This window comes from Varroa jacobsoni, unplaced genomic scaffold (genome assembly GCF_002532875.2).
Source record: "Varroa jacobsoni isolate VJ856 unplaced genomic scaffold, vjacob_1.0 scaffold_859, whole genome shotgun sequence".
NCBI classification, from domain to species: domain Eukaryota; kingdom Metazoa; phylum Arthropoda; class Arachnida; order Mesostigmata; family Varroidae; genus Varroa; species Varroa jacobsoni.
In genome coordinates this window covers 154,087-177,012 of record NW_019213761.1, presented here as the reverse complement: position 1 = coordinate 177,012, position 22,926 = coordinate 154,087, and the positions used below count along the sequence as shown (strand labels likewise).

Here is a 22,926-nt window from a genome sequence, read left to right as displayed (position 1 = left end):
ATTTCGCTCTTTAGGCCTTCTTCTCTCGTTCAACGTCTCTGACTCATACTGACTGGGTCTTTTACGTTAGCGCTGCTCCGTCCGGGTTTCGCTGTTCTGGCTCCGACCGAACTAACGAACGGACGCTCAGTTCTTCTTGCTGTCTCACTATAGTTGTTATGATTTCAGTGCTTATGGCCGTTGTAACTTCCGTTCGCCGCCAGCTCGGTTAGCTTGGCCTTAGCGACAAGCTTTTCTGTGTGTCAGTTGTTGCGTTCGTCGAGATGTGGACAGCTTCGTTTGCTCAGTGATCGGGTCGTTTTGTCCGCAGTCATCATCGATGCCAGCCGCGAACTAGTACGATCACTGAAGACTACCGAACGAGGCGGGAGCGGCAGGATCTGTGGGAGCGGCAGTAACTTTGCCCCTTTCTGGGTGTTTGCCTCTCTTCCTCCTCCTCCTCCTTCCATCTGAATCTGTTGTTGTTAGCCACTAGTTTTTTTCCTTTTTTTGTCATTCCTGCCCCATTGACTGGTTTCCACGAACGTTAAAGCTTAGCAAACTGTTGAGCGCAAGCGCAGCCAGGTCACTTCAGACTATTGCTTCCACTAGACGACTGAGGTAACCGCAGCAGCAGTGGTAGGGCTGGTTGCTCACTCGTCCACATCACTTTCCGCACTAGAGCTTCGGTTTCATACTTTGCGACGGCCAGAGAAGCAACGGTATCCAAGCTGCGATTTTTTTTCGTTCGTCTATTTAGGTGACCTGAGAAGAATTAAGGGCTGCACTCGCAAACTCTATAAGCAAACTTACGTACTACGATTACCGTAACATGTTATATTGATTCCGCTTCTGCTGGCCTTAATTTATTTTGATGTGTTCGTTATTAGATAGTTATAAGCTGGGACGTGATGAAGCGCTGCTGTAGGGTCTGTACATATGTAGAGTATAATCGATTACACGATAAGATACTTTTCTGTGGAGAATCCTGAGAAAGAACGAATGCAAATTTACGAAACCTATACAGTCACTTTCACGGGCGCCACCCCTGCTAGTTTATAGTCTTCCGCAGGACGGTAGGAACTAGGACGTTTAGGGACCCCCTGGCAGACAAACAGGCAGCCAGATGAAGGTAGTTCAAATACCCCGAACTGCTTCTATGATGTTTAATCTGTGGCGGCGATCGTGGTAGGAACGAGACGATGGTTTGCCTTTCGACTATACGCCACACGGATAGAAGCGCCAATACCGTCTTCGGCGTCAAGCTCGAAGGGCAAGACGACAGTAGCAACAGGAAGCCTGCCGTACACGTCCCTAGTGTTTATTCCTCTGGTGTCTCTTCGCTTTTTTCGACTTACGGGCTTTGTTTGTAGCCATTACTTCGCTTGTTGATCGGTCGCGTTGTTCATTGCCATCGCTCTTGGCTGTCGGTCACTTTAGTTGACGCCTCTTAGCGTTATGCCAGCCAACCAGCTAGCCAGCTAACGTTGGCACTGTTTTGGCCTGACTCGTAGTCGGTTTACTGCTATTCTGTTTAACAGCCGACTGAGCTGGGTAGCCATGGTAAATCATCGACATGATGGCATGGTCCTATCGTCTCACGGTAGCATGCTTGCGGCAGCGCCAGCTCAGCTCGTCAAGTACGAACGAATAGTACTGATCGCTTTTACTTGTTGGCCAGTCTTACTGCCAGCTACTTAACTCTAGAGAAAGACGAAAGACCCTAGAGAAAAGGATGTCAGCACTGACGAGCAACGACCACTGATCGGCTGGATGATTTGCTAATTACCTCAAGAAAACTTGTCGACCATTTTTACTTCGACTACACGCTGTCATCGCCGTTTTCAGCGTCGTTGTCCTCGCTGCGGCCATCGTCGTCGTCGTAGTTATGGCTGTGTGGTAAGAAGTTACTTGTGGTCGTCATTCTTTAGGCAGCTCCTACAGCCCTCTTCGACCATTCTGAAACGCCAAACTGCCAATGACTGTTCAGCGGCTCAGTGGGTTGCCTGCTCATTGCCAAAGGGGTCTCTGCCTTTTTCATTATACAGCCCGTAGGTTTTGCTACTCAGCGATGCTAATATAAGACGCGTCTAGAAAAACGAGTTTTATCTTGCTTTCTTTTACTGGAATATGTACCTTAGCGTGTGTGTCAGCAACTCAGGGACAACACAGAATAGCGTTACCATAGTCTGATTGTAGCCTGAAAAATAGGGAGTATTTTGATATAAACACTCCCCATATTATAATATGGTTTACTTATTCAACACGATTACATCTTTTTGTCCTTCTTCTCTTTTTTCAGGTAAGCGTTTCGGTGATAAGCTACAAACGTTTCGATAGGGAATCAACCTAAGAGTATGCCGTGAGTTAGGTCGTAGCAAAGCTAATTTCGATCAAATGAAAATAAACATTTTTACATAATTATCACCTCAAAAAATAAATACAGATCTACTGTATATCTTTCTTGATTTTTTGCTCTCATTTCTTTTTACACTATTTAGCGTTATCAGTTGATTATTTTATGGGACCCAAGGTTATCTGCTCTAGCGATACCCAGTAATAGGTAAGCAGTTCCGCGCGATATCAGGTGAATCACTGTCATCATGATTATGCCATTTATGATCAATGCTAACCACCGTACTTCGCTGGCCATCTTACATCGGTTCTTGTCGTTGCTGCTGTGTTATCGTCCAGCGCATGGGCTAACAGAAAAAAAATGAAAATGTAAACTCGAGTAGATCCGCTAGCGATAAGAAGTTAGAATACATTGTCTGGAGAGTGTAAATTTGCTACTCTCAGCTGTGAAGTTTGTCCTCTATCACTACTAACAAAATTATACGCAAGCGCCTGTAGAAATCGCTCTCCCTCTCTCTCTCTCTATCTCTCTCAAAAGTTTTACGGTGTCAGAGTAATTTGTTTATGGATAAATGCAACTAAAGCACGGTGATACCTTTGCGTAAACTTCTTCTGTTTCAATCTGTCCAAGCCCCTAAAACGAAGGGACTCTCACGTGGATCGCTTTAGCCGATAATCAAAATCCTTCTTCAAGTTGTGAAGCTATGTAGCAGAAGAAAGACTCGAACGTAGCGCAGAAATAGAAGCCGATGTTATATCTGGTAGGTTCGGCCTGTTCCTGTTTCGTTCGCTTGTTCGTTTATCCGTTCAGGCAAAAAATAAATGGCTGAGAACAAATTTGATAAATCGCGCAAGAAAAGAGCAAAGTAGAGCTAAACAATGCCGCCAGGCCTCCAGTATCAGTGACCGTCGTACAACACAGTGGACGAATAGAAGACTTGGGAAGACATAGTAGTGACTTGTGTAAGGGACACTTCAAGAGCCATGAACAAAATCGACTAAATAAAATGTCGTACGGCCCCGGTAGGTGACAGGGTGGCCTCTAAGCCAATGAGCGAGATGCTGAAGAAACATCTGTTATGAAGCAGCTATAATATAAAGAGATATCGATTAAGAGCGAGATCGGATTAGACAGTACGAAAGAGAATCTGCAGAGTCGTCAAATTTCAAAATTCGAAGAGCCAAATTGACGTTTATTCTGCCAATTATCCAGAACTTGGTGAATCTAAATAAAAACATTAATAACCTTGCACGTCCGTGCATTTGTAAGAAGCGCAGGTACCATGGGTCCCTTTTTCACCGATGCAACAAACTAGATAGTCAACAACTAATGAAAAGAAACATGGCGTCTAGAACCGCCAGCTAGGGCTGGCACTCCGGTTTCCATAACAGATTGAAGTAAACCTGGTTATGCCGCGAGCTCCGTCCTGAGTGACTCCCGTAGTACTCCCTCGTGGTTTAAATCGGAATAGTTTAGTATACAGGAAGTGTAGACCGAAAGTTAGTTGCTGGTAAAAAAAAAAAATTTCAAAATCTGTAATTTTGTAATAAAACGGAGTTACATTTTTTTATTCATTGCCTAAATACGAAACAACATTACAGATAACATCGTCACGATAGTTAAAGTAGTGGCAAAAATGACAATGTAAGTCTTGTTTTGTTTGTTCTTTGTTATTGCTATTGCTGGTTGTTGCTAGCAAGAAAAATGGATGAATAAATAAAGCAGGCTTATTCTTTCATCCACGTTTGTCTACTTGTATGTCCCAAAATATTCGTTTTAAGTCACACGCAAAAACGCAGACATAACTAGGTAGATGTAAAAATGCATTATATGTAACACGTCGGCTTGGCGGGCAAGACGTTGCCCACTGCCAATACTTCCAAATGACAACCGTGTTAGCAACATCAAAAGTGGGCACAACATCCCAACATTCAAAGCGTCGCTGTCGTAGTCTCTGAAGTGATAGTGCTATTATTTGCTCGTAGCTAAAACGACAATTTCCAGCGATTGTTATGGCAGCGGATCGATGACAAAAATCGATTCCATGTGCGCCATGTCTTTCTGACCCCAAAGAGAGTAACGTTAAGAAAGGCATGGAGTGGATCGATTTGCCCAAGTAGCGACGATTCCCTCCTTCCTTCACTCTCCTGCTTTCCCATCGCGATTCCGTCGACTCTTGTTCCGAAGCGCTACAAGGAGCAACCCCACTTATACACTCGCATAGCGTTCGAACGTTTGAGCTTACGTTCTCCGAAATGCAACAGCAGCAGCAGCAGCATTGGCTGGAAATCAAGGAATAATCTCTCTTCATTTCTTGGCCGGCCGTCCTCACGCTGGCTTTCTTTTAAAGCCAGTAGTAGACAAAAAGTCATCTGTACATATACACAGATACGTCTTTTAGCGAAGTGCGGCTTGAATAGGCATGTATAAGAGAATAGCAGTAGCCCAGAGCAGCAGTACTAACGACGGTACTGACAACGTTGTGTGGAGCATGTCATCTTTTAACAGAAATGAGCTCGTATGGGATATATATATATATACATAACGGATTCATCAGAGTAAAGAGAATTGCAGTAGAAGCATGAGGTCTTTAGTAGGCCCGTTGAACTGTTCGAATGCAGGGGGTATACAATACAAAATAAAAGCAAACCGGTTCGCCAATACCAACTTCACAAGATTTGTATTATTTTTTATCTGTAAACACCCCTAAAGGGTCCAGGAAACGCCAGTCTGAGACGACCATAAGTTCAAAACTTAATTATGCTAAAGTGGAACTAAAGCGATGAATTATTTACAATAAATGTTGGTAGCGCTCGCCGCTGATAGATGTTGTAAGGGGGACACTTGCGACTTGGATAAATCCCGGTTCTGCAGCGGCAATCACTGACAATACGAGATGGACGTGTTCCAGCCTCAAGCGATCGCTATGAAACTGCTAGTAGCGATGTGACCTAACTTGCCCTTTTGTATATATGGTGTTGTTAAGCCCTTCTTTTAGGGCATTCAATCGTGCAAGAACAGAGGATCGATTTCTTACCCTCACCTCTGCTGTCGCTGGTATAAGAGTGGTTTGATTTCATCATCTTTTTTCGACAAGTAGAAAACTGGACATACAAAGAAGCAGAAAGACAGATTCACAGTGCGACATTTTTAGCGCCTTGCACTGGCGTCGGCAGCGGCGTCGTTCGAACATCCACGGTAACTGATTCTGTCGCCGCTACGGGCGACACCAGCGGCCGTTATTCTTGCTGCTGCTGCTACCGCCCTTGTGGGAGCCGAAATGTCGCTGTTTTGTTTATTTTAGCTTCGTTCGAGCTGTTCATTTATCTGTGGTCCGAACGGATATTTGCCCCCCCCCCTCCCCCCACTAAAATCGATGTGTTCAGCTTACTGTAATTGTATGTACGCACGTATCGTATACGTAGACGCCGGACGCCGCGTTTGCCCGTCTGCACGTCAACGCAGCTATAATGCTTTTCATCTGCGGTAAGCGAGTCATCAAGTCGGACATGAGCAATACGCAATAGAAAGGGGCCAAGCTCTTGACTTCCCCGTGGTTCGTCGTCTACTTCGCTAGCCGGTTTGATGATCTTTCGCTTCGACATCTCCATCTGTAATTTTTACAAGCGGTGTAGTCCTTGATGGATTATGGCGCATTCGCGTTCAGCCAACAAGCGGTCGGCCCGTGAGCCAAACAATCACCCGAGTGCTAGGGCACAACTGTCATTCATGAATAGAATATATTATATGTGTATTAGCGTATTTAATACAGGTGAAATAAGCGTCGCGTAATAATAGGACGCTCTCAATTTATGCTGCAGTTACCGCCACCGCTGTTGTTGCCGTAGAAGCAGGCTTCAAACTAAGCGTAGACAAATTGTTCTCGCCGGTACCGGTACAGTTGCTCGTACACGTGACCTGTTCCTTGCATTGCATTGTGACTTGGATTTTCGATATCATTTTCTACGGTAATTCACAAGTAGAGGCCGAAGGCAGCTGGGCAATATCCATCCTCAAACAGGAACAATGTTGTACACGATCCTACGCACAAGTGTATCTCCCTATCAGATTAATATATGACGGACAAGATACGAACATTGTACGGCTCCACGTGAAGAGACTCTTGTCGCCTTGCCGTTTTTGCCAACGCTTGCCTCGTAACAGTATTAGCAGACTGATGTAACGTATTCACATACTACGGATGTAATAGGCGTATTATATTGTTGTTGGCATCGGACAAACCCGTTGACAACTAGCACTATACAACGTCTGTAGACCGGTATCCAGCAAGCCGGTGATCAGCGATGAGAACAACATCGATAAACAAGAGCAACTTGCTAGGGACCGAGCGAGTTCATTGAGTGCGTCAACTTCGAAGGAAGCGACTAGGATACGAAGCTGACGAAGAAGGGACTCGTCTTATAGCTCGGGTTTAGCGGGTCGCCCATTGCCGGCATCATGATCGCCTCCGATTAGGCGAAAACGTCGAGGTCCACAATCGATAAAATACAGGTATGGATGCGCATAGTCGTTTAGATTTTCTATCTCGTTCGTGTATAATATTTGACATTGGCGTAGAGTAGTGCAATACTTAGTTAAGGTCTGTGATGTTACTGTTGGGATGCTTGTCGTCGACCCAGCGACAATGACCGATTGATGGGTAAGAACGCCCAGTGGCCCACTGTGTTTCTTTCTGGTACGCGAACGCGTCTCGACAACTGCTAGCTAAGTTTGGATGCTTAGTGTGCCCGATTTTAATTGTCCTGTATGGCGCGCTGGCTAGATGACAACCACGAACGACTACGATGAACGGAAACTATTTCCAGCTAGCTGTGACATCAGCAGCGTGATACGATAGCGATGAAGGCTTTAGTCTATATCTCATTCACTTACTGCACTAGCAAATATATTTATTCTAGATACTTGAATAAGTGCTAGTAGAGTAGGCACCGGTAGGCGTCATCGAGAGCGGCTACAGAAATAAAACATAGGCGGACGCGCATACACGTGTCATGACATCCACGGTACGATCAGGACGACGGCAGCGACGACAGGGACAGTATAAATGGTATAGACAAATGCACCGCGTCTTGATTCTAACGTTACTGTTTATTGCTGATGCAGCTACTGTTGCTACTGCAAGGAGCGCTGATGAGTCGATCGCGCCGTGGTACGTTGCTGACGGCGTTGATAGTCTGATCAAAGTAATAACTCGTAGATGCTATCACGATCATCGCATCGGGTGTCGACGCACAGTCGGTGTGACAGAAACTACCTTGGAAATGGGAAAGGAGGTGGCCAGAGCTTCGTCCGACTTCACCCAGTGGCCGAGTCCGTATGCCGCCATGATAATGACGCTGCTGTCACTATTAGTCCCGTCGCTGCTACAGACAACATGGTGGCCAGCAGTCCCTGTTGTAACAGCCCCGAACTAGTAACACCTCTCCTTGCCTCCGGTTGGGCTACGCCGCGCTATACAAGCTCCGCTCGTTTTGCTTGCCTTGGCTAGTTGTTGGTGACGTTATTTCTATTCTTGTTCTATAACGTTGTTCGTTCCGAACTGCAGTTGATGAAGAGCACTCCAGCAGTCGCCGAGGTATCATTGACGTCGAAAAAGAGTGAGAACGGTAGGGGTGCTGACAGCGGCCATATATGGTGTGGTCGAAAAATTCATCAAAATCACTTTCTTCTCTGTTGCCGTAAACGTAACAACCAACAACAGCATCATGATAACAGAGCAGTGGCTCATGGACACGCTACCACTACCGTCGCATAAGGTATTATCGAAACCGCTGACAGGAACTACCCCGCTAATAATGGGTGTAACTATAAGTAACCGGTACGTCACATGCGCCGCCGTAACCAATACGGTAGTGCTTTTTTTTTGCCTAACTTTTATAATATGTGAGCGGTTGTCCTTGTTTATGGAAGGCTGCACAAAGTACAGACTGACAAGACAGATCAGCTAGTAACACTAGCTATTTTTTCTGCCAATGTCTTCGCTGCTGTTTTTGTCAGAATAGAAAACACAGGATACTTCACTATTGGCAAGCACAGATTTAGACAAGCGGATGATTCTGGTGCTGCCAATGCTGATGCTGCTCGACTAAGCACGCGTCAAAGAACTGCAAGAAGTTTAGAATTGACTTGCGAGTGAGTGGCAGCCCACTGGCAGCTAGAACACAAAGCGATATTTATTTCCACTATTACTGTATCTAGACGTCCGTAAAAAGGTACAGGGCTAGGGGTAAAGGTAGTTGTAGTGGTGGTAATTGCTGTCGAAAACGTCGGAAGTGTTAACGCGTCACAGCGCGCCCGCTCGCGCCAATCCGCGCCTACCATCGCTATGACCATGGGGAGCTGTTAAACGCACACAAGTCAATCCTTCTTCGACGCGTCCACTTTCTCTCTTTTAACATTCTGCCGCCGCCTTCCTCCACTGGTTCTCCCATCCAATTCGATACTCGACGCTCAAGTACGATAAGTATCATACGTCTGCATCGCTTGACTAGCATTACTGACGGACATGTAGCGTTTTCTCGTGAACAGACAGAAGACAATGTGGTAATAGACAATTCTAAGCACCCTGCTAGTTTCACCACATTTTATACCGCACGCAGCTCTTGTTGCCCCTGTGGATGCACAGCTACGCAGCGAGCGTCGCTGACTTATTACGTATTACTGTAATTAGCTGGCTGGCTGGCTGGCTGGCTGGCTGGTTGGCAAGGGTCGGAAGCGGCGAGTTGTCGTCGTTTTATGGTGCTCGAGAGAAGATAAGAATCCATTTAAGTACTGTTTCGGTACATTCGAACGGGGCTTCTGTGCTTACGTATGTGCATAATATGTCACGAACGTTTGGTCAACCGATCTTGTCGGCTTGCTTCGTTTCAAATTTAACTTAATTTTGTTTGCAGAAGACGATCATTTGATAAATGGAACGTCCCGTAGCATACAAATATTGACTATGAAATAGAATAGTTCTCCTTCTATGGCCGGCTACTGAGGAGCTTATTTCCATTCATCAGGAACCAAAACAAAATCTGGAAAAGATCATTAGCGATATCGGATTTGATTGTCTGAAAATGCAGTGAGAACCGATAGAATAACACTTCTCACTGTTACCTCAACTCTTTACCAGTTCTCGGATATTTATGGTGGAGCTGGATAGCACACGTCCGTGAATCACGTAGTACGCACACGTTTAGCGCTGGTGGTGCTTCTCCGTTCATGTTGACGAGTGCGGTTTCATCGTTCAAGATAAACGAAATTATGATAAACAGGTGTTAAAAATGGTGCCGGTTGCGAACAGAGCCAGCGAACGTTTTTTTTTTAATTACTCATCCGGTAGCGGATTTCGTCATCCGGAAACAAGTGACATAGTACTGGTCGCCAACTAACGATACGAGCGACGGCCCAATTATTCGTAAGGGCAGTCGTCAGCGACACACTTCACGCATTATTTTCCTTTTCTTTGAAAAATATTGTGAAAAATGCCTGCCTTCTTGTTAGGAGACAGTGCATGCGATGTAAATTTGCGACGCAAGAGCAGAATCGCCTTATGTCAAAATCAGAAGGAAAAATCTCATTTGCAAAGCACCCGACAGACGATTTCTATGGCGAATGTATAAATTCATACACAATCTAATATATATAGTAGACACAAATTCGCATAGTTACTCTTCAGTGAGTTTGTTAACCTTCAAAGTTATGGGTGGCAACGGTTGCTGCAATGTATGGTTATTATACACAGCCATAGTTTGCTTATCTGCAGTAAGTTATTCAACCCGAAACTGTTGACCACATCGTTGACCCTTGCTGTATAACGCTGTTACCACTGTGGTTGTATCTACGTCCGTTCGACGAGAACGGAGCATCGCTATTGAATTTTTCCCCTCTATGCACTAAGTAGTTTTAATAACTGTGATTTTTCCCGTTCGGGTTTTTTTTTATCGTTGTCGAGCGTTCTACCTATGCATATTCAGCAGAAAATTTTGTCCACTCAGGAAAGGACGAGCCATAAATGATCATCAGATCAGTAGAGATTAGCGTTCGCTGAACCTAACATCGCTTACGGGGAATGCCAGCTCGCCGCATCATGTTGACGATCTGTGCTACCTCGACTGTAGGTAGACACCCTGTACTAGGCATCGAGTCCACTTATTAGCTTCAAAATCGTGTTCGATATCGGAAACTGCTACATAAGCGTACATTTAACGAAAAACCAGAAATCGAACATCGGCTAGTATCGTTCGTAGAGGTAGCTGCCTGTGGCAAATCAAATCTGGCCAACAGCTCAGCCCGGTCTTCTCTGTATTGCTAATTGTTTGAAATCATATTAATGAATTGTGTCATGTTAAACAATGACGAAGCAAGCATTCTATTTGATGTATGAAAAACCTGGCAAAAACCATATTGGGTTTCTGCCGCATTAGCCCCCTAGAGACGCGCTAGCACCGCCAACGAAAACTTGCAAATGATTCGTCATTTAGCCGTCCGAGCAGCGATATCTAGATGGCTTCCTTTGTTTGTTATAGGGTGATGAGGATATTGCTCGCCCATGATTCCCTCAACGATTTCAGTAAACATTCGTTATCCGCCCGTAAAACAATACCGTCTGTCACAAACGGACGAAGGTAAGCACTGTTGGCACATGACGGTAAAGACAATGAAACAACGATGGACAACGCATTTAGACAACACCTGTTTGAGTTTGTCCGATTCGATATAGCTCTGCCTGCCGATGCTACCTGCGCCGCACTCGTTGTCTTTGTTGTCGAAGATTCGTCCATCTCGTACCTTCCCTCTTTCACCCTTTTTCCCTCCATCCCGTTCGTATCTTCTCGACACTGAAGTGATTCGCTGTCGGAAGCGAAGTGACAGGGGAAGAGAAATAGAAAAATTGAAAAAAAAGATCCAAAAACCGACCGGGAACGTAGCCATCATTGTAGTTGTAGTTGCACCGCTATTTGTTGTTGCCTCCTTTCAGTTACTTTTCATGCTTGCTTCTATTTTTTTTTTCGCGCTTTTCCACAGCCTTCATCCCCCCCTGTTCATGGTATGGGGCGAGTTATATCTTCGCTGTCGCAGAATTTGCTGCACAAGCCGCATCACGTCGTCTGGCTAGACGATAACAAATGCTGAAGTTGTAAATACTGCTGGTTGAAAAGCAAGCGGGTTGGGACGCCTCGTAGACGGGAAAGTTTGAGAGGTAAAGACAGCGTCAATGCGGCCACCGTTATGACGGCGGCGGCGGCTTGCGGCAGTATAATGCTGACAGTGTGGCCAGCGGTTATGGAAACAGCGGCTGGGGCAGTGATGGTGGTGGTGGTGGTGGTGGTGGTGCTGCTGCTGCTGCTGCTGCTGCTGCTGTGGTTTTCCATACGCGAACCGCCTGTGCCAGTGCCACTTGTCCTGCTCCTGTTGCTGCTGCTGCTGCTGCTGCTGCTGTGGATCGCAGTCATAAAACGGCGAAAGAGAAAAGATCCGAACCAGAGAGAAAGGAGGGGGTTCGGAAGAAAAGAAGACGACAGAGAGTGGGGATAGAAACGAAACAAAACTTCAATTGTAGCAATCCGGCCATTGCCGAATTCATTGGCGGTCGTCGTGCTCGCCCCGCTGCTATCCCCGATCTGCTGGCACTGTTATCTCTACGGTTGTTCCGTTGATGTTTTTCAATTACCCAGAGCTCGCCTGCACCTCGATAACTCTTCTAGCGCTCGCTGAATCATGCCGTCTGCGTGAGCATTATCGTGAAGAATCTGTACTGCTAACGTTGCCAATGTTGTCGTGTGGATACTGCGATGGCCGCAGCTGCTGTTTCTGATTATGATGGCTTATGCTGACATTGCTACATAGGTAAGGCTTACAATTTGTGGCCAGGTGGCCACAGCATGCGCTCGGTGGCAACAGGCAGCACCAACCTCGTGTGAATTGCTGTTACCAACCGACAATTTGTTGCTAGTCTTCGAAAAGGCAATGAAAGGCCAAACAACTGAGATGAAAAACCAAAAAAGGTAGAGAAACGTAACGAGAGCTTTTGACAGACGACCATTGGCCACCCAACTTAGCCATGTAACGGCGGAGCGATTGTGTGCGCACATCAGCGACGAAGCTCATTTACCCTTCAGATTTTGGCTTTCTGTCCGTTGTGTAGGCTTTATATATCATTGGCGATATCGTGCTGGTATGGTGTTCCTTGTACGAAACCTTTCTTTGCTACCTCGTTGACGACAGACTGACAATCAGACCGACAGAGCAACATATATATATATATATATATATATGTAGGGCGTATATCGATGAATCAGAAGGCATCTTCTAAATTCGCCTTTTTGCTTTATATATATATATATATATATATATATATATATATATATATATATATGCTGCATTAACACAAACTCACACGCATAGACGTTTACAAAATGCCACGTTTCTACCCGTACTTAACGCGCCTTAAACTTCACGGCGACGGCACATTGTCGCCCAGTGATCCATATTCGTAGCTGAATGCTACCAACGCACAAGTCGTTCGAATTCACGTAAATTGAGCCTTCCCTGCTTTTCTCTTTAGTGCCTGTTGTTCTTAACAACGTCCTGCAGCACAAGTACCGCGCATCTCAGCTGCCATAGCGTAGCTCTCGTAATAACAATCATAATGTTATCATCAACAACAGCATCTAACAATGGCATCGTCGAGAGCGTTATCTACTACTGCGGCAGCTGTTGCCGCACAAGTCGCAATAATAAGAGCATAACTGCATAACAAGAAGACCGACAATGGCGAAGAACACTTATTAGACTGTCCAAGACGATCCTTGAATGAAACAGAAAATAATTGTCCACGGGGAAAATGGAGAAAGAAACAGAGCGTCCTGAGACACTTTTGTGAGGTAATCTCTTCTTGTCAAGCTAGACTGGCCCTTTCTCCGGATTTTCAACAGCGATCCACTCGTATTTATCTACCGGTATGTAGTTGTACCACAACTGCTTCTCAGCCTCTAAAAAGTGTGGCTTTCTAGAAAGACTGAACGCATCTAGACAGTCTAGAAAACCCTTTTGACTAATCCATGATAGGCACCCTTGATTTTTGAAAGTTGCCCGAAAGAAGGACAGCGTGAAACAGGTAAAGTTGAAAATCGACACTATCTTGAAAAGAGCGATTCCGCATCTTTCGCAAGCCGATCTAGAAGACACTCTATATAAATAATATAATGTAATCATTTTTTATATTTCGTTGATAATGCTTGTTTGTCTGGGTAGTTCTGTGCACATACCCCGTTAGATTTTCCATGGACACACAAACACACAGATTTATATACGACAGCTGGAACAGCCATCAGTGTGGCAGTCGTTACGGTCTGCTAAAAAAAATAACTACATTGTATTATTGGTATTTGATATAGCTGTGGCGAACGGACGCCTCCGTCGTTGTCACAACAGGGGAGAAGAAGGGGCAAAAAGGCGGATAGACGGAGGGTGCAGTCAAGTACGCCAAACTGGTGCTGGCCGACAACATCGCCCGGCAGGCAGGCAGGCAGGCAGGCAGCGGACATTAAAGAATAGGACCGGAAATTTCTGTTCTAATCCGAACCGCCTTGCCTCTGTTAGTAGGTCGCACTGTTAAGAGCGAGCGATCGACCTAGCATTCCTGCCTTCAAACAGTATTGGCAGACGGCGACTGAAAAAGCATCAGCAGTAACAACAACAGCTGATTCAAGTCGCAAACAACTGTTCAGCCATATCGACATTGCGCGAACGTTAATTAGTTGGCGCTCGGTTAATAACTGCTTCTTAATAATGGCCTCGCTAGTTAGCTGACGGTATTATAGTTGAGAGATAGGTCTTGCAGGAAAAGCGTGGGAAGGTCAATTTTCTGGGTCTACCTTGTCTCTTTCATGACATGCTCACTAGCGTTTGGTTGTTGAACACAGCGTTCGGTGGCAACAATAATGGCGGTAGCTTTGCCAATTTGGTGCTTCGCTGGAAATATTGCTGTCTACGGTGCTGCACGTCAGAAACACCGTTTCTCGCTATCGTATTCCGCGTGTCTGCCCGTAGCGATACGCGACCACACGGCGAAAGGGGCAAATTGAACTTGAGAAAAAACGTATCACGCTTGTATTGGAACCTGTACATCTGTGCGTCTACATATTTTTAGTAGGAACTGAATTACACAGCCGTAAACACACGAGAGTGTTTTACAGCGGTTGCTACTGCTGCAAAAGAAAAACATCTTGCCAAACCATGAATATATTTCTCATCACTATCATAAATCGTCAACTATCCCAGCGCGCTATCGCTCCTGCTTCCGCCATCCAACTTATCATATAGTATAAAATTATTGCCATACGATTTTTTCTCGCTTTGTTCCTGTTTGCGCCGCCGCGCGGTCCTATGGCTCATTCTCGTACAGCGTCTGACTGACACTCTCTACGCAGGTCGCCATCGTCAGCTCGCTCACGATCTACAACTGTTGCCATCATTGCCAACGTGCTATTGCAGATGCTGGCACAAGTGCCAATGCTAGAATACTATTCTTCACTGCGACGCTTCCTTGCTTTCTTTGATTGGCGACAAGAGCCGGCGCCGATCAACGACGAAAAGCTACCGACGCCAAAAGCGACAACGACAATGGTGTCGCCGTAATGGTGGCATCTGATATTGATCCGATCAAATTGACTGCTTTGATTTATTTTGCCATTATTTTCGGGACGAGACTAATGATAAACGGCCGAACAGAAGCAGCACGCGAAGGCAAAGGCGGAGCGCGGGAAAGGTATACGAAGACATTGACAACAGCATAAAAAATAAACAGAGAATGTAGAAAGAAAAAAAAGGTTACGATTTGCCGCACGCAACAAATACGGCAACTGGAAAAAGTACTATAGCAACACGGCCGATTTCGAAGGGATCGTTCACATTGGTGTCCATTGCTCCCCATCTCTCGTTGTTTTTGCCGTTGCTGGTGGCTACCAGCAAAAGTGTGACATTGTGTGGGAATTTTCGAGCCGAGAGAGTCGTTCGACGTCGCTCGATTGTTCTGTAGTGATATGCGGTTTCTGTCGTTACGTTGTCACATTGTCGATTGATATGTATAGGATATGGTGACGATAACGAACTTATTTCGGTCGATGTTTTGGTGACGATTTCGTCTTGTCCTCATTACGCAGGAGCACGGCACGTAGCGGCACGCACTATTTAGGCAACTCCGTGTACCGTGCTTCACGCTCGAACTGGCAATTGCATCGATCGATCAATGAAACTGCATGTAGATCATGCCACGACTAAGGCCGAGCTCAAACAAATGGATAAAATCATTGATACCGTCAAAAAAGTTGTGCGAAAAATGGCAAGCGGCTAGCAGTTCCTTTGCTGAACATACCATCAAGATCTTATATAGCTTGAAAACTTAAACATGTTATTCAGGCCAAAAACAGTTACAAATGATTAAAAACGATAGCAGTGATTTATAGCAGCAAGATCGCGGGTAGAGCCAGGCTTCACACAGCATGGGACCTCTGTCGACAGAAGTACAAAAAATAATTAGGAAACACAATGGACAATATCGAGCAACAAGCCAACATAAGCCCCACAAAGGGCTATCTACCTTTTTTTTGCGTCGAATAATACCGGACAATGGCACTGTACAACTCTCGATTTTTCAGACAATGCAGCGAGACACAGTACGAAAGCAAGTAGGCTCGAACCTACGAATGCTTAAACCTGACTGATGTAACACAGCAGGTACCATTAGCTTCAATCACCATTGCATTAGTTTTAGTTCTTTCTAAACTTCTCCGTGATATTAACGAAAACTTAAAGCTCGAAAAATCCGTCAGCAGGATTGATAAACTGCGCGCCTTCAAAATATGCGCTTGCCTTCCTCGCCTCATCGTCATTATTTTCACCGTCTTCGTGGCCTCTCTCGGCAATTGCGTAATGATCTGTGTCATCATTATTTGGAGGCTAGAGAACTGTTCTGTAGTTTTCTAACGAACATGGTCCTCTCTGCATGACAAGCGACATGAGGATGTCCCAGACAATGGAAATAGCCCACGTAGGATAGTTCTGGCTTTGATTTCCTACTATCCCCGACCTCCACCCCTTGCCCGGTCCTGCATCGTGTCAACCCGGTTGCCCTTCGCCGCCTATTCTTCGAGCGACAAGGTCGTTGTTCGCAGCATCCATCGATTGATTGTCTGGCTGGCGATGGTGGTTAACGCAAATGCTGGTAAAATTGGTATGCCGCTTTCGCTGCACGAGTATTGTTTCTTCCGCCTCCCGCTTGAACGAAATTTCATTGAAGTTCAGCTATCACGCTAGTTCGTTCTCGAAGAATCCTCTTTGTCGAGCCACCGTTAGCGCCGCTGCTGTCATCTTTTTGTTAGCAGCAGCCACCAAGTGATTAAATTAGTTTAGTGGTTTACGAATTCGCACTGCTGGTACGTGCCCTTCGACGTGACTCCGAGAGCACAGTCCTCAAACCTGAATGTTACATAAGGAGCATTGGTAAAACGGAAGCTGTGCGGAGAACTTTTCATTGTTCTGTTATCTTTAGCTTTGGGTCGCTTCGTGAGACTGGGTTTTTTTTTACCCAACCCTCTATTTATACGTAAGTATGCCCAGCAGCCGACTTCCTGTTGATACCAATTGTTGGCAACACCGCTGACGTTCGCCGTTTCTGGACGGACCGAGCAGGGTAGATTTGGTATATGCCGAATGAGTACGATGTCATCGAGGTTTCTTCTCTCGAAGAGTGATATTCGGCTCCTCGATTCCTTGGGACCACGTCGACATTGGATATGGGACGAGTAGTCATGGGAGCAGTAGCAACAGGCTGCAACAGTGGGGAGCGGGTTTTGCCGACCATATACGTGGGAGCAAATAGATCGGAAAATCTGTTTCGGGAAGACTTCATAGGCGCCCTCGCTGCTGCGAAACGCTTCATCTTACTTACAGTATAATGGTTGTTAGAAGCGGAAAACGTCGCGTTGTAACTATGCACATTTTCAGCTTTATGCATATATTTTATGCAGACGCATAGAATCGTATGAAGACATAACAAACGAACCTCTTCGAAAAGCATATGCGGGTAAAATCAGACGTAACGGTTGTGCAGCAGCAGCGTTAGCACAAAGTGACGTGTTTGAAGCCGGCTAACCTAACATAATCTGTTAATTCATCCACGTTGTCAACACCTAACAATTGTAGCACGGAGAGCAACGATCTCAGCTGCTTTGTGTACTTCTACTAGAAAAATGATCGACTACATTGGCTTCCCGGCTTGGCTTTATCTTGAGAATTATAGGTGGTACACAGATAAGTGGCGACAGCGACATCAACAATACTAGCAATATTCCGGTATCTGCACTTATATAGGCGGGATGTTGAGATCGACCGAACGATACTGATCCTTCTGCCCTGTTCGGAAGCTACTACACTGTACTATTACAGACACGATAGAAAGCTCGCCGGTCGCACGCTCGGCTAGGGCGTTTTGCCTGCTCAAAGTTAGGATGTGGTGCTTTGAGTTCGGCTTTGAACGAAACACAGCGTGTCAGCTGGACGTGTGTCCGATGAGTTCGTCACACTTAGAGAGCATAACTGATGCTCTGTTACTAGAGGCATGCAGATCGACGTGAAAACTCAGCTATCGAACGTTGCGTACGACGACAGACTCAGAGAAAGACCGCAGTCGACTATAGTGTATTATATAGCACGCCCTAGGATACCAAATAGGTCAAAAGTGGGACACGACTCAAGTAAGCCCACCAATGTGTGATCGGCCTTCAGGCGTGACAAGATCAACAAAATTGAAAATGTTCCTTCAGACACACAAACATGGAGCTCCACGGAACAAATTGTAGATATTATAAAAACGACAAATCTGATAAATTTGGATGATTTTACTGGCTCCGATGTTGTAGCATATAGCCTATAAGTAACGTTTTATAACATTTCTCTGCACGTCCCAGATGCTATGTGTCGGTTATTAAAAGTAAATTCTAATATTCTAGCATAGGAACGAAGAATAAATATCTAAAAGGCGGTAATTACGATCGATGATATTTTCTATCTTCGAATTTGGGCGATTTGTCTAAATGCTATTACTTTGATCAATCGAAAGAGAGAAAGAACCAACGGATGTGAAGGAGGCAGGCCAGCAGACAGCATTACGCCAATCTTTCACGTATCTGTCTGTTGCTACTTCGCACTGTGTTTGAACGAATGAGGTGCATTACGTTCGAGGTAGAAAGCACATAGGTACAGGCCAACCAGTGTTTGGCTCAGAGTACGAATGAGGCTGCTTTTGTCTATCGAGCCATTCTTATTATTATTTAGATATTTACAGGGCGATTGTGTACACAATCTATACCTTATTCAGATTGTCCTACTGTTGCCTTTCGAAGCGGCCTCAGCTAGCAGCGTCTCTCAGCACTGCCGCTCGTTGCCGATCTGCCTTATCAACCTTAACATAATGGCTTTAGTACGACTCTAGGAACAGATGTACGCGGTTTGTGTCAGTGTACAAATCTATTTGTGTGCTCTTATCTAAGACAAATGGAACAAATCTACGACAAAACTAGAATACTTAATAGTAATAAGCCTACCAGTTAATCGTGATAGGTATCAGTAGTCAACTTGTTATTCTATAGTTCTTCTCAAAGTTTGCCTTACGAAGAATAGATTAAGTATGTATTTTTTTGAATAGTGTTACCAGTTAATTATGTTATGAGAGCAAGTTCTCCTCTATTTGCAGTTGAACTATATTTTTGGGAGTTTAATCGGATTTTTAGATTAATATGTGATATTTTCCATTAGACCTATAAAAAGGATCTATGGCCTAGAAAATATCCTTACTCTCGAAGAGTCATCTGAACCACGTCGCGCCTTAAAAAGCTCTACCTTACTTCAATTCGGTTTCTGGTAGTTCCAGGACAATTGACAACGCACCGCTCGTTTCATTGAGAAGCCTAAGCGTCAAACTGTACGATATCTGCAGCAGGTTATGGCCTTTACGCCATGCACTAAGGATTACCATACGTCCTAGTGTAATGACTTTAGAATCCTTGTAAATGGCTTGTTTGTTTTTCGCATTCTATTTGCCTACCAGCTTCGCCAGATCGACTGGTGTTAGCCGCTCAAATAGGCTGTTGAGTCCTTTACCAAAAAGCTACAATATGCAGCAACGGAGCACGGTCGCTGATCGAATATCGTCATCACTATGATCAGCACGAAGGCTATTAACACCACACCGAATCTAATGGTCCTTATTGCCACATCATTAAGTTGACGCCTTGTACCAATAACTATACTATATTATGGTAGATAGCACTAGCTGTGATACTTGCAACAGCAGACGATGGACGGTTAGTAGTTGGTAAGTAAGGCCTAATCTGGGCTGCACTATTAAAGCGGCACTGAGATCGAACCCACTTCTCCTGAACGTTTCGTACGATTAGGCATGTACAGACCGGTCGTCAGACAGAGAAACAGACGACTCGCACGTGCTCGATACCGTCGTCGACAATGATATGGTTTGCGATGGCACCGTCTACCTGTTTAGTGCCGGGTCAACCTAGAGAGCCTGGCGTCGTAAAAGATGTATTGCTAATGGCAATAGGCAACAGAGAAGACAGTGGTGGCGTCAGCAGCACAAAGGTTACCTTCTAGCGCAATTCTGCCACTGGCATAATTATTGCGGCCGCTGCCGCCGCATAATCGGTATTAGCTTTCGCCATAGGTCTGCACAATGCTCACGCGCCATTGCGTCGATTGGGACCTGCGACCCATTCCGAAGCGATTCCTTTTGACCACATGCCTATCCATGTCTCTGACAGTGAATTGATCATATTGCCGCTGTCCTAGTGTGCGCTCTGATCATTGTCCTTCTAACTAACCATCAGCCGAGTCGTCGACTAGCCAGCCGACTTGCTGGACAACAGTGAGTAAGTTATACTTTTCTTCTAACTGCGTTTACCAGTTCGCTGCCGCTACTTACCGCCTGACCAAAGACAAACTCGCAAAGAAACAACAGCCGCCGTGAACAGGTGGAGATTTAATGATCACCTCATATTATGGCCACCGGCGTAGGCAGGGCAGCAACGATAAACAGCAAGGGGCGGCAGCCATTGCCCCATACGAGTGAAACACTGCCAAGTGCGAATACAACAGCAGCAAATTGATTCATATGGAGAAGATATTAGCGTACATACGCAGACAATTATATATTGGTACAATATGCTCGTGATCAACAATTGCCTGCTGTACCGGCTACAACAGACGGAGGCCACCGAGGCGAGTCAACGTTATACGTGTTCCACATACGCAGATTCAGTCACACGGTCTTCACGGAGGACACAGCAATTTGCCCCTAGCCGAACGGTCACTTGCGAATGATGGCGTTGCATATATAAAGAGATGAATAGGGAGACGGCTAAGAAGACACGTTTCGCTGGATTCGATGCGTATGCAGGTTATGTGTATATCTCACAGAGTCTGCGAATTTATTATTTTTGAACAGAACGAGAATGAAATTATATTGCTTTGAAAGGATAGGATTCCTTCTGAGAAAGACTTTTTATCTGCATATTTATCCGACCTTGACGTATGCATGAAAGTTAATGGTTATGTGCGCATCTAGTTGTCCAGCAGGCTTGGAACTGAAAATTTGTTTTTCCTTAAATTCTACGGGCGACTCTTTCTGCGGTCGGTCAACTTCATTTACTAGTGACTGCGGCGGAGATGAGCCTGCTGTTTTCCTGTATTTGTCCCCTCTCATGCGATGCTTTTCTCCCCTTCCGGCCACACAAACGTAGGGGGTTAGATCGTGTTAGTAAAAACTGCCACGGGTCCCGTCGCCACCACTACCGCCAAGTCTACCGTTGTCATGGCACCAATCATACCTGAGTGACCAGACAGCAAGCACAGCTATCATAATGCTTCCAGCAGCAACAATAGCCATAATACTGCTGTTATATATTGTTACCCAGATCTACTGACCGTGCTGGAATGCGTGTCCATCTGTTACGTGGAGTTGCCTATGCATTTGGGGCAGTGATGGCACTTCGGTCTTCTGATGAAGCATGCAGACAATCATTTTGGTAGTAGATTTGGAGACCAAAAGAGAGGGTGAAAAAAATGGCGCACGAGAAAGAGTAGCCAAGCATGATAAGCTTGGTCCAAATCACTTGAGAAAACTGAAAAGATGCTTCCTAATAATTTGAGGTAACGCTATTGACGAAAGCTAGTTTACTTAACATAGTTCACTACAGAAAGCCGTAGACGCCGGCGCAGCTGGTAGGAGCTTCATATAGACTCATCCACTTTTGGCTTGTTCGGCCAGCCAACAATTTGTATCTCATCAAAAACAGTAGTCACTCAAGGAGACAATTTCGCCAAAAAGAAAAAGAAACCAAAAACTTTTGTTGAAAATGGACTATTGTTTGGGAAACCTCCGTTTTGCTATCCTGAAGCAAAGAGTTACATGACATGTTCTAGAGCAATATCGGCTTTTACTGTAGATTATAAAGCTTCCTAAAAGATGAAATAATAGTTACTTAATCAATAATCATATATATATATATATATATATATATATGTGTGTGTGTGTGTGTTAAGATAAGAGAACATACTAACATAAGAGACGTGTTAAGAGGGCAAGGTCACATTTCCAGCTTATGACCACTCAACGATCGTGGTGTCCTTGGTCGGGTACCTAATTTAAAACGAAAGTCGTCCTGAATCGCTAATTAAAGCATAGATTTATTTCTTGGGTCAGACGCACGTCAAGCAGGAGCGAACCGTATTGAGCTCGCAGGCGTCGTTAGCACGAACACATTTAATATATTAATAACATAGTTTCTATCTATTTTTTGCACCTACACAGCTATCTTTTTGAAATAAAAATAGCTACCGTGATGAATAACTCAAGGCACCGATTGGTATAGATGGACGGTCGGTAGGCATTTCTCTTCGCAATCGCCACGCGCCACACGGTTATTTTTTCTAATTAATGATACATTAGTGAATTAATGCTCTCGAAGGCTCCATCATAATTTCGAATGATTTTGTACGCACCGCGTCGTTCCGATGGTAGGCTCGTCTCCTTACAGAAACTTGTCTTTCGCCTTCCATCGATCACACAACACCCAAACGAATCACTTTGGCACCGACCAATCGTAGCCGACGCAGGAGGAGATAGATAGCGGCGACAGCAGTGGCTGCCGCATCTGCAAACGCAGATGAAATCACAGGATCCATTGCCAGCCTGCCGGCGAAGCGGCGCCATAGATAACTACTGATATTGTTCGCGCTCAGCCATGTGCTCATGTGATAGTTGTTTTTTTTTTGGCGAAGGTATGCCATTTCTTCTGTTATTGCACCGTAACAACTGCTCTTGCGGTTGTTTTTCAGTAGAGCTGCCATTGCGCTGGCCCGGCAAAATGTCTGGATAGCAGCCTAAATATGTCTGTATATGGCGGCGTGAACGTCTGAGAGCAAGCAGAACGACAGTTAAGCGAACGAACAGCTTTTTCATTGTTTGTTCTGGCCGTCATCGACCGTTGGTCGGCGCGCGCGTTACGAGG

At 45.2% G+C, this 22,926-nt stretch overlaps 1 protein-coding gene across 4 annotated transcripts in view; it reads left to right on the top strand.

The window, feature by feature from the left end:
• Nucleotides 1-22,926, top strand: part of LOC111264448 (uncharacterized) — a 257,234-nt gene that overhangs the window by 159,913 nt on the left and 74,395 nt on the right. For 2 of the 4 annotated variants that reach the window (XR_002682869.2, XM_022840372.2), the window contains one exon: nucleotides 2,282-2,447. The exons of the other annotated variants lie outside the window; for them this stretch is intronic. Coding sequence is in view for 1 of the 2 variants with exons in the window: in XM_022840372.2 (XP_022696107.1) it covers nucleotides 2,282-2,285 (4 nt within the window). In the remaining variant the exon portion in view is untranslated. Of the gene's footprint in view, nucleotides 1-2,281; nucleotides 2,448-22,926 lie in introns of those variants that run through there. 4 annotated transcript variants of the gene reach the window in all.